Source organism: Scomber scombrus, chromosome 14 (genome assembly GCF_963691925.1).
Source record: "Scomber scombrus chromosome 14, fScoSco1.1, whole genome shotgun sequence".
NCBI lineage: Eukaryota > Metazoa > Chordata > Actinopteri > Scombriformes > Scombridae > Scomber > Scomber scombrus.
Genome location: NC_084983.1, coordinates 8,873,378 through 8,886,439, shown reverse-complemented (window position 1 = coordinate 8,886,439; position 13,062 = coordinate 8,873,378). Strand labels below are relative to the sequence as shown.

Genomic DNA, 13,062 nt, shown 5'->3' with positions numbered 1-13,062 from the left:
AGGTGGCTAAGCTAAAAAAAAGTTTTGGAGCAGTTAATCAGCTACTTTAATGTCATAATGGCCTTCCTGGCTAACAAAAAAGAATATAGGCCAAGACTCTCCAGAACTGACGGACAAGAAATGGGTTGTGAAACTTAGGTTTCTCAAAGATATTACTGGATACCTCAACAAACTCAATCTCCAACTGCATGGTGCATGGTAAACTGTTCTGGACATGTTACTGTTACTTTCTGCTACTCTGTTCCTCAAACCCAACAGCTTTGATGGACATGAACCGGATTCATCTCTGATAGACTGGATCCAACAGAACATGGTAATGCAGCTAATTGAGCTAAAGAGTTCAACACTGTTGAGTTACGGAAACAGCTGGAATCCACAGCAGGGCATGATCACGGAGCTTGCATCTTCACCTGCTGGATATCTCTACTAAGTATAGCTGTCTCAGGAACATTGCACCGGCTTTGCTGACAGTCCTCCGATCAATATATCTCTGTGAGCAGATAGTCTGGCACATGAAGAGCGTGCTCAGCCCCTCCCGCAGCCATTTGACAACTGACCACTCCAAAGCTTGTGCGCAACTTAAAGTGACTATGACCCCCAGATAATGAAGCTCAGCAAAGAAAAGCAGGGCCAGGGATCACATTGACTGGTAGGCATCTGTTTATTTGTAGCATACTTGGCTTTGCATAACAGAGCCCTTTGTCTTGGTCTCTTTTTTCCATCTCACTTGTGAATTTTTTCATAAGGATGTGGCACTCATATTTCTGTCTGTTACACTTAATTCTCCCTTTTTGATATGTTGCATTGCAACACTTTTTTAAACAACTATTTGTTTATTTTAGAGCTGATTAACCTGATTGCTGGAAAGTTGGTATGGTTAATGATTTTAACTCAGATGTAAATGTTTTCATGAGTATGGCAGACTTCTTGTATAGTGCTAATATATATATAATTACAATCTCCTGATTATGGGAGAAAACTTAACTTTAATGTCGATTTGGCACACTGATTAACAAGAAAATGTTAAAATGGCACATTATATCAAAAAGGACCAGACCAACAGTGATCTAACAATTGCATTAAAAAGTTGTGACTGATTGTTCTTGAGAGGAATTCTCAGACAACTAGGACAAAGATATTGAGACCACAAGCTTATCTCCAACACCTCAACAGCTGAGCCAGATCACTTCACAAAACTCAGTACTTTGTAGCAGTGCAACAAGAGCAAAGCACAGGAAGGCAAACAGGGGAAAAGCACACAAGGGGGCTGTTGGACTGGCAACAGATGGTGCAATGTGGCAAACCTATCCACTCACAGAAAACATTGACAATCTGCCTGGGAACACACAGGGCTGGCAGAGACTAAGTTTGAATGTTGTCGATGGGTAAGAGAGAAATGCAAAATTAATGGCAACTTGCCACTCCCCAAAACACTAGAGAATGACTCCCAAAAGAAGTCCTACTGAACCTTAAATGGTGTACTACATTTGCAGAATTCCACCACCAGCACTAACAAGGTACTTAATAATGTCTGACCACAACCTCTACTTTTCTGGTATCACAACAGAAATCCCATCCAGAACAGTAGCCTGGATCTGCTGGATGCTTGAACAAACAGAAGTACTTTCTAATCCACTACCCGTATAGTGTATGCCAGTTGTACGGCACAAATATGGAGGTGGAGATAAATGATTCCCTCCCTGTGATGCACTTTGCGAGAAAACACTATTTCATGCTTGGAGAAAGAATGGCGTTGACTATCAAATTATGCCAATTAGGTTAATGTTGTTTACTGCATAGTCTCTAGTGCTGAATGGCTGAAAGGAATACCCACCACCGAAAAGAACACTGTGACAAAGAAGCAGAGCAAGAGTACAAGGACAATTTCTCCACAGGATAAAGACACAATACAAGTAGAAGTCAAATTAAAATAATTTTCTGACAGTCTTTATGGCCTAAAACGAATAATGTTGATTAAAAAACGTATTTAATGTGTATCTTCTTCACATACATATTTCATGTGTAGCAATGTTGCTGAGTTTTTGTTTTGGTACACAAAATACATACAGTACCAGTCAAAAGTTTAGACAAACTTCCAAAGTTTTGAATAGTACAGTATGTCTTGGCTTAACAATTAAAAGATAGAGTCAGTCTTTCTGTAAAAAGATTGTTGAAGAAGGTTGACATTTTAACTAAGAACCCAAACAAATCTTCTCCTTCCTTCATGTTCCTTTAGAAGCTCTGCCCCCCAAATTCATGGATGCGCACCACAAAGGCCAAGGCTAAAAGAAAAATATGTGGAAAATCAGCATCTCTGTACACAGAAGCAGCCATCTGTCAGCTGACAGACAGTAGGAATTTATAGAACCAAAATAGTTTGCACAATGGCTCCATGCAAGAAACCCTCAGTGTTTTTATTAATTGATTTATTGGTTCGGGTTAATAATTTCAAAACGCATATACAGCGAGATATTTGGTTGAATTAAATAGCTGCCTGCTTAGATTATGCTTCACTAAACACGACAGAAACCGACTCAGAGCATTAAAAAACGGGGGGGGGGGGGGGGGGGGGGTCTCTGTGGTGTCTTGAATTCAGTGTGGATTGACACATTAAATAAAATGGAAGCAAATCTGTTCCATGAGGAAAAACCTATGTGAATTGGCCACGGCTCCTCTCTCTTACTCCAATTTACCAGCCCTCCCCCGCCATTAAACGGGTGCGGGAGACATTAGACTGTCATGTCCTCACACAAACAACTGTTCTGATGACTTCCCCCTGTCTTATGTGCACAAGCACAAATGACCCCTGCTGATTGGCTGCAATAGCGTGTTGCTTGCTCCGAGCTACTGTGTTTAAATGCCCATTTACAGAGCACACACACACAAAATGGATAGCTAGCGGTCTGTGAGGAGGTATTTGCTGAATTTGACAAAAATGTACTGCATTAAAATCACTGACTTTACATTTAATATGTTGTCCCTAAAGTAATTTTCTCAGATTAGAACAGAAGAGATGGAGCAATGGAGCAATTTGTTCCCTTTTTGCATGAATTTTGTAAGCACGGGTTATTTCTAAGTACTAAGATTTTCAGACACATTCTAGACCGATAGAAGCTAGAAAATATGGAATGCTGATTGGTGTTATTAGGGGTGATTCCCTGCTGTCTTTCTAGGATTGGGTTCCAATGGCTGGTTTCATGTTGGATCTCAGGCCCATTTCATAAAAGCGATTTGTGAATATTGCTTACCAGAGATCTCAAATGGTGGCTTTCACATGCTCATGTATGGGTTGTAATCACGCAGTTTGTTTTAATTAGTTAAATGTGTGAGTGAGAGGAAATTATCTTATTTTGCCAATTCCAGCTTGCATGTAGTAAATTTGGTGAAACAAACCATTGGTACAGATGTCAAAATACCTAATTCTCCAACACTAACTAACCTTTTCCAATATTTGGGGGTTATACTTGGACAGTTTATAGATGTTTCTCTCTGAAATGGCTGCTGCCAACCATAACACCTACATCTGCCTAGTGTGTGCTGGAGTAGGTTCCAACAGATAATTGTGTTACTTCCCTTTTCCATGGCAAAAATGTAAAATTTTATAACATAGTTTGTGACAGTTCTCAAGCTAAGTGTTATTTATCACTTGCCCCTTTCTGTAGATGTAGGCTCAGAATTCACAACTGCAGATCTTAACTGCACCCCAAAGTATCAATCACAGGCATACTCATTCTACTAAAATTTCAAATTAATTTCCAGTGTGTTTAACCTCTCATTAAAATAATTACCTCAGAGCACTAGCAAACACAATCCAGACACTAGATTTATCTAGCATTATGGCTGCTACTTTATTGGCAGCTTGTGACAGCGAGGATATAATTGATGATTGTCTAGCTGAGTGACCATACTTCTAATTCACTTAGCACAGTCAAACAGAGCGGGACTCATCTTGTTCTTGGGTTGTGTGCTAATGAACACCCTTGCATCTGCTGACCCTCCACCCACACCTCCTCTCAGCACATTACTGTTTATGTCTTTTCTGTCCCTTCTTAATAGTTTGAGGGAGCTGTTCTAATTCCATCAACAGCCACTCACTATGATGATTAGTGCCAGTCCACTGGTGGCCTGGAGGTCGATCAGTTGTTTGTTGACGCTGCTCTGAAGTAGTGCTCAGCAGCAGTGTCTGACTAAACAGACAGAAGATGTGAAAAGCTGGCTCGGCGGTTGGCCCGGGTGTGATTGTACACACTGACAGCAGGTGATTGTAGATTATTAAAATTACATACTTGGATGTGACAAACATGTGACATGCTGCAACTGTACACAACACACAATAAGTCTTGTTTATCAAGCATAAAATACAAGACCTTCTAATAATAAACAGACATGGCCTCAGTTCTCGACAAAATGGCTGATGTTATCATATGTGTCAAAAATGCACCCAACAAGACTGCTCAGGAAATAGAATTTCAACAAGGGGGGAAATACTACAGATCTGAACCCATGGTCTTTCCACTGACATACAGTACATGTTCCCTTACTGTCCTACAATCAAAATTAACAGAACTCCAGTGCCTTCCTTCTGGCTTTCTCATTTCCAGTCCTCCGTGTTTATTATTCTGGAAAGTACCTACAGACACATGATACAAGATTAAGCAAAAAGAAGAAATAACCATGCAGATGTAAACACAAATGTGTTAATATTGCTTTGAAGGAGATCACAATTATACTGCAATGAGCCTGAAGTGAAATGATAAGGCACATGAAGAACAAGTGTAACTGTAAGACAGAACCGTAAAAAAGGCAAAACCCTTAAAATACTTGTTTTTGTGCATTCTGCTATTTTGCAATCTTACCCACAGTCAGATGAGAAGATCAATACCAACCCACACATGCAATATGAATTTGCTAGGTTACTGTCTATCGATTATTTGTCATGAGCTTTACTGTGCAACTTGTCTGGAAAAAAACAAATGTTGAAATAAGTTTTTTTTTAATGTGTATGTGGCTTGGTTAATTCATAAGGCAAACAAATGTTAAAAGGTACATTATTTGCTTTTTCCAGGCTGCCAGCTGCAGATTTATCTGGTGTATCTACATCATTTACATATTCTAAGCTTTGCTACCATCTGAAACAGCTGAAGTGTTTTGCATCACGTAAAATGAATAATGTCCCTTCAAATTTCAGTCAGGCTAAAGCTCATAAAATGCATGACGAACCACCAAAATTGAGCTTGTACAGCACAAATGTACCCAAGGGAGCAGCACCCCTCTAGTTAGCTACATTTTCTAAGCCACTGGTTGAGATACAATGCTACAGCCCATTAGAAAATTTGAGAATGTGTGTGGACTCCTAAGGAAACAGACCATTTTGAGCTAGGCTTACTGTCAGAGCTTCCCCACAGCATTTTCATCTACCAGCTTTCTCCCACCCGCAGCATTGCATGACAACTTTGGCTGCAGCAATACTGGCAGGATCCTGCAGCCCCTAAAGGAGTCATGCAATTATGCATCCCTGTAGCCATGATATTCAGAATCAAACAGAGAAGACTAGAGGCTGCCTTAGTCGAACTGTCTTAATGTAAGAGAATCTCCTGATAAAATAAACTATTGACAGTGTCTGCATAAGTGTCTGCATAAGTGGGGACAACATGTGAGCAAGATATTTAGCTGCAGCTTATAGTGAGCATCACAATTATATAAAGGTTAGGGGGAAAAAAAACTTAAATTTGAAGAAACTAAATTGCAAAGCCTATCACTATGTTACCACCCAACCTTAAAAGAGACTTGATGATCAAGCAGTTAAAAAATGTCAGTTTCAGCAAGTACTTGAAATTCAGTGTTCATCAGAACTGGGAGTACTCAGATACTGTAGGTGGTCTGCAGGGTTATATAGCTGCAAAGGAATACAGAGAAGTACCAGGTGCACTCTGCTGTGCAAACACTGATCCCACAGGATATCCCCAAATGAGACGTATTGCCCCTATACATATACAAAATACATATGAATTCATTAACAGACCTAAATAAGGCTTCAAGAACGATCATTTAAGGCGGTTTTGAAGGACTATTAAAACTAGTCTGGGGCTCAATTGGAGCCATATTCAATATGGCTTATGTTCTGATACTTATATTAAGGTCCTGTGTGCTCACATTTGCAACACTATCTTGTATTTGTTATTTTACCCTCCATATGTGTTGCTGATACATAAGTAGCCTAGCTCTCTTCCAACAATAGGAAAAAAAACGTCAATAATTGCAGCTCCTACTGACAATGAATGTGACAATTAACTCTGCAAATGAATTCCGAATGCCTGTTTGTGCCGCAAAATAAGGAGAGCCAGAAAATCCCTACAAAATCACTCTGACACAGTCATTGTGTTCATAAAGTCGGCCTCTATTCAGTCGAGGGAATCAGTGGAGCAGCTATAATATTTGTCTCTTGACACTATAACGACAGTTTTGGGTCTCTGGTTTCGTCATGAGAAAGAATTATTCACTGTCTTCAAGCACATCTCTACTGTTGAAGATGTGCAAAATAAGGTACAATGTATAATATGCTTATCAACTAGAATATCAAACACCACAATGTCTGAATTTTATACAGTATGTAAACATCATTTGCATTGAACACATCAATGCCGTATCCTTTACCATACACAACCACACACACATTCTTGTTTATGGGCATATTTGTGTATCCTCTCAAATATCCTGCACCTCCTTAAACTTCAGTTTTTCCAGGACAGTTCAGCACAATATTGATTTGGGAGAAAGGATAGCAAACAGCCCCAGCAAAAGAAGACAATAGAAATACAAGTGTCTAATGTGGAAAAGGCACTGAGACAAAGAGAGAATGTGTTTCACAAAAAGACGCAGATCTCAGATAATGTCTCGACTGATTTCCTATTAGGTCCAGTGCTCTTATCTCCGTTTTTTTCCTTTTTTCCCCCTCCTATTCCATGATAACCCCTCAAAGCCAAAAACCAGATCCAGACTGGTTGAAAAAGTAGCACAAGTCTCAACAGCACCATTAAGACTATGCCATTGTAAAGGGGAGAGTTCCTGTCAAGTCTTAGCACAACATACTGCAGTATAAAGTTATTATGCGCAACATTTCCCAGATTCACCTAATATATGAGTCAAAACAGTGCTTCATTTGCAATTAAGAGGCATATATGTAGAAAGAATTTGGCAGGTAAATGCTTTGTATATTTAAAATCAAATTGCAATATGCTGTTTGCCTGGAATTCCCAATTTCCAGCGTGTGCACTACATCTCTGTGAGAGTACGAAACGGAGAGCAGGGGAGACAGTGTGGGTGTTTGTGTTTGCATGCATGTATATCTGCGTGTGCGTCCGAGCGTGTGTGCATCTTGTTCATGGCAAGAAATCAGCTCAGTTTAGCACATAATGGAAATGTGAATAGCCCAGAGCGTCTCTCTCCCACACAGGGAGAAAACTGGCTGGGAGCAGGCTGCATCTTTCCAAAACCAAACAGTGAAGGGGAGTTAGCTAGGTTAAAATCCTGCCCCCTTTCTCTGCCTCCCTGGAGCGTTTCACAGCTCTGCCCATACATTACTCAAACAGGTCATCCAAACAGGTCTCACTAGCAGTCTGAAAACATATTCACACACATATGTGCACACATGCTATGCACATGGCTAAGCACACACACTTGTAGGTTCAGTGGATAGGTGACGTTGCTCATATTATGACAGATGACATCTTATATGTATCCCTTAGCACAATATCCCCAAAATGTTATGCTTTATTTAACCTAAACTCTACCTTTTTCAGATACAGCTTTAACACATCTTCATATTTTCCATAAAAGGTCAACATCAACATCAACACACACTTCATATTACTGTAATATACTAGCACACCATTTTTTCATTCTTATTCTGTCATGCAACACTGACCAGGGCATTACCTTTGTGCCCAGAGGGACAAGATGAAAATTCAAGACTTACGTGCTACTTCTAGAGATGCGTTTCGGCTTACGGCCTCCCCAAGATAGTTTCGGGCTACACACACATAGCTGCCGTCATCGGGCTTGCTCCTTCGTCCGTGGACGATGCGTAGGAAGAAGAGGGAGCCGCTGGGCAACAGCATTCGGTGTGAACGGGGGTTGTCGCGGTTCGTTTCAACACGATCCCCATCTTTGTACCATTCCACTGTGGGGGTTGGACGTCCCTCTGCCTTGCAGTTGAGAGTTGCAGGTTCCCCCTTGGACACAATGAGGTCAGAAGGGTGCTCTACAATGCGGGGAGGGGAGTCTTCCTGGCGAAGACGAGACCCTAGAGGGAAACAGGAGTGTGAAATGTTTCATTGAAGTAATATTTACAGGCTCATAATAAATGCAGCAACGATAGCAATGTGTTTGAGATAAACACAGTAAATATTTAGTTAACATGAGCAACAGCAGCAATTATGGCCAATAGAAACATAAACTACAAAAACCTGGAAAAAAACTAATTGGAAAATCAAATTGCAGTCAAAAAAACAGCAAAGCAATTCTCACTCTGAGTATGCTGCAGAAATATTGCATTATATCTATTAAAATAAGGAAAACTTGAATAAATGGTCTTGAATAAACAATAGATGTAAATAGATTTGTACATGTTATTGGCAGAATATACAAATTATAATTTGGTTACAGTCCTTGATGGGAAAGTTGATTAGTGTCGTGTTTTTACTGGCTGCACGACATGCCGTGTTGCTACACTCGGGCTTTAATATTTACTTTCACAGGCAGGAGCTGAGGAGTCATTACATCTCATTAGCTTTTTCATTAACAGTTTCCATCAAACACTGACATCATCAAACATGTTGTCTCAGTAGATGTAGAACGGTGACTGCTACACTGGATTTTTCACTTTGTACTATAATATTGAGGATATGCAAAGTACACATTTCAGGAGCCTCACGTTTCTCCTTACAGGCTACATTTCCACATTAACAAGCATTTATATTTTAACCTGAGTAGTTGATCGTCAATCTCCAGCAAAGGTCATGCAAATGTCTAATCCTGACATGCTTAATAAGAATAATGTCGTAATTTGGTGTAACCACAACCCAGTCACGACCCTTACTCTGCTCATTCTTTCCATTTATTTGGCCATGTGAATTCTTAAGCTCAATTTAATGCAGTTTCTTAAATTCAACCGCTAAATGTCACAGAAGAATGACCCAAATGTAGCAGCGCTGTGTTTGTTTACAGACATGACAGCATCACAACTCTCATCTGTTTCATGGTGTATGAGCACATTATAATATCTGTGTTAAAAAGGTTTTCCTTAGCGGCTGTCTGCATGTAAATAAACCTCAAGTGTGATGTCGAAGTCACTAAAACACCTTTTGGACTGTCGTGAGGCAAAGAAATAAATAAGATATATAAATAAATGAAAATGATGTTACACGGTCCCATGTCTTTTTGCCTTTGATAGTGACAAATCAAACAAATCGCAAAAGCAACCATGATGATTGGCTCCTACACGGCAACTGAAATAAAAAAGCAAATGTGAGTAAAATTTATGTGACAGTCTATAATGTTAAGAGGTTTGTTGACAAAAAGCATTCCATTAGCTGGCGCCAGCCCACCAAACTATGGTGATACATTATGTTTTTAACATGCTTTTAAAACCCTATACATATGTCTCTTGGGTAAATACCATTTGAGTGGATCCACAATGGCACGCACACACATACACACACAGTTTGTGGAATTCTGAGTTTGTCTAATTGGCTGTCCTATTGCTCGGTCTCCGCTGTGGCTAATGTAGAGTTTTATATTTGTGCTGTCAGACAACAGAATTTAAATGAGACTATTTAAGTTGTGGGTGGCACATTGGCTCAGTGGTTGGTAATGTCATCTAACAGCAAGAAGGTCCTGCAGGGTCCTGTCAATCTACTGCCCTGTGATGGACTGGCAACCCGTCCGGTGGGTTTGCCTGCTTCTTTCTCAATGCATGCTCCAGCACCCCGTGACCCTGAATATGAATAAGTGGGGATATAAAATGAATAAATGGATGGATAGATATATATTTGGATTTATACACACACACCTTAGATCAAATGTTTGTATTTTAGCTGCTGAATAGTTCTGCATTGATATTTAGGCTTTAAATTGCATGGTAATTTGGCTGGAGTCTTAAAAATGCAGATTGTTGCTATAGATACACTAAGAATCCTTTATTGGTCAAAAATACAGCTTATCCTTTAGTCTAGGACAGTCTAAGGCCGTAGTGGATCAAACTTAGTTCATAATGTGGTCTGTTTTTTCCACCACTAAGCCATTTTATGGGGATCTATCCATGGTGCTGAAACAGAAACTCAAGGTCCTGCAGGTGAAAAAAAAAAACATGGTCAGGAACATGTTGGCTTATAAACAGAAATCACTCTGATAGGAGTCACTTTGAGGTTAAAACTGCATACCAGCAGTTCAAGGAACTCCATTTTGGCTTATAACTACATGTTTAATTTGATTGTTAGGCCAAAGGCACCAGTCTTCCAGGTTCTTTCCGTTATTTGAAAATCTAATTTAAGATGTCATAACCTCAATGTCAGTACAACTGACAATAACAATTTTTAAAGCAGTGAGACTCAAAAAGGATTTAGATACAAGCAGCCAAGATGGCCACAACATCAATGCAACATAACTGCCCACCAGCTACACATGCTCAACATTATCCTCCCTAATAGACCACATATTATTACAGTATTGCAATAGGTATAGTCAGCCAGTCACCATTAGTTGGGATGCTTTGTACCACTTTCAGTTCTTATACAAACTTTGAATTCTAAATCTAAAAGGCTTAAACATGCACAAAATGACCAGATTTTCCCATATGAATCTAACACAATCAACAGCATTGCACTTAATCGTATTTTAGAGTATCTATGAATGTTCTCACACTGTTTCAGAGATGCTTTGATTCAACCCTAGTGAATGTCAACGTGGGTGGACAAAACATTAAAAACACATTTCAGTATAATGCAGTCTAATACAACACCACCACTACACACTACAACCTGCAAAATAACCTTAGAGTTCGATCAGCACCTGTCTGACAACGTTGTAAACATACTATAAGCTTCAGAAAGTCGGGATTAACCGCAGAGCACTGCATTACATTGATTTGCCTCAGATTACACATATGTACAGTATCAAATATTCCTCCACAAGCAAGAAAGAAAACACAAAATAAACCACCCAACATCCACACCCACTTTACTGAAGGTCCCATCACATGTATATCTACACTGACACACTTTTATGTTCTATGGTCTACAGGGGACAAAGTAGTACAAAACATTTCATGATAACAGCAACACTTCCTGTCAAGAAAGACAGATAGATATGTCTCTAAGGTGCAGCTGCATTTATACACAAGCACAGTAAGTCTATTCGTGGTATCAGTAACCTGTAGACACAGTCAGGGGTGAATTTCCAGACTATATGAGTAAGCATCTTTTTCATGGCACATTAGATATTTCAGCTAAAGGACATAAGCACGGTCATCTGCCTGTGCAACCTGAGCATTAGGTCACACAGAATATGACCTGAGATATAGATTTATTGTGAGCACAGGCTGAAATATTACAGGTTTGTAACACTTATTAAGGCGTTTATACAAGAAAGAGATCTTGAGTGAAATTGATTAAATAAATAATTAATCAAGGCACATTTTCCTTTACAATAGAAAGAAAAAAAGAAAAAAAAGTTTAGTGTGAGCTCAATTTTTGCCAGCACACATTTCAAACCACGATGCTTGAGGAAATAAGGGGTTTCAAAGCTGTCAAATCTTGTATTCAAGTTACAAACGTGTTCAAATTTAGGGCAGCCCTTATGAATAAATGAGCAACTTTCATTTCCCTAAGCTGCTGAATAGTTGGCCCGGCCCAATTTTACATGAAGGCTAAATTAACCAGCCGTGCTGCGGTGCACTGGCATGCTGAATTTGTGATTTCAAACGTGTATATACACACAAAATTAAAGAGAAGCAGCAAATTCACTGTAAATCGTGTGAGATACCATAGCCTACTCCGTATCTTATTAATGCACTTAAGCGGGCAAAACCACGGGTAGAATACGCGTCAGGTCACAGCCCAGTGTGCTTTTCTAAAGCTTAATGTAGAACAAGACATTACTTCAACCACAACATTGTATTGATGAACTTACCGTCGGTTTGGGTGTAGAGAAGTCCACAGAGAAATAAATACTGTAGAGGACCCATTCTGGCATATTGGCCCCGTAAGCTATCGGCGCATGAATTCCTCTTCAAGCGAAAAAAAAAAATCACTCACTCAATGAATCAATCAATCCTGCCTTCACTTGCGTCACTTTGTGGCAATTTACTGTTTCAAGTAAGTGAACTAAAACAACCGAAACAGGTATTTCAGCCGCTGAACCAAATCACTCTCATTCACATGTCCATTCTTCCTCTCCAAGAGCGCACCAGTAAGCACTGGTCTGTCGACTCGCCGATCACGTTGGAAATTTCTGCAATCACCAATTGCAAACATCACCGACGCCCAAAGACACTCCTGTTACTGACGGCTTTGCGTCCGACCGCATTCTTCAGACACTTTTACCGGGTCCGAACGAAGGGAAACGCATCCATCCTCATGTGGGACAAGTTGAGGGATGGAAGGTGGAGACGGGATTCAGTCAGAGGTGAGTAGCTGCACTGTGCAGCACAGCACAGCCCCTCCTCTCCGCTGCCCTGGGAGAAACTAACACATAGGCCTACAATAAGTCTGATCACTAGATTTACTGTTCAGCACTTTAAATCGTAAAGAAGTGGATGGTAATGATGCTCATTAGTGTTCCCTTCCCTCTTTTCCTGTGGACAATTTAATGCAAACAGCTGATTAATTTAGCTTACAAGACACAATAATGGAAACATGATCAATAATAAACTTAAATCAAAGTAGGCTGCACTGGCTATTTAGTGTTTTCTTTCAGTCTTTCTTTGACAGTTTAGATGTATTAACACTACTTACAGTAGATTTTTGTGACAGATAAATGGGTTGCTGCGATGCAGTGAATATATTA

At 39.8% G+C, this 13,062-nt stretch overlaps 1 protein-coding gene across 1 annotated transcript in view; it reads right to left on the bottom strand.

Annotated features, from left to right (window-relative positions):
* LOC133993643 (roundabout homolog 2-like) overlaps positions 1 to 12,241 on the bottom strand; it is a 74,569-nt gene extending 62,328 nt beyond the window's left edge. The window contains exons 1-2 of the mRNA XM_062432627.1: positions 12,187 to 12,241; positions 7,976 to 8,302 (exon numbers count right to left, since the gene is read on the bottom strand). Of these exons, the coding sequence (XP_062288611.1) occupies positions 7,976 to 8,302; positions 12,187 to 12,241 (382 nt within the window). The remainder of the gene's footprint in view (positions 1 to 7,975; positions 8,303 to 12,186) is intronic.
* Between the last annotated feature and the right edge of the window lie 821 nt (positions 12,242 to 13,062).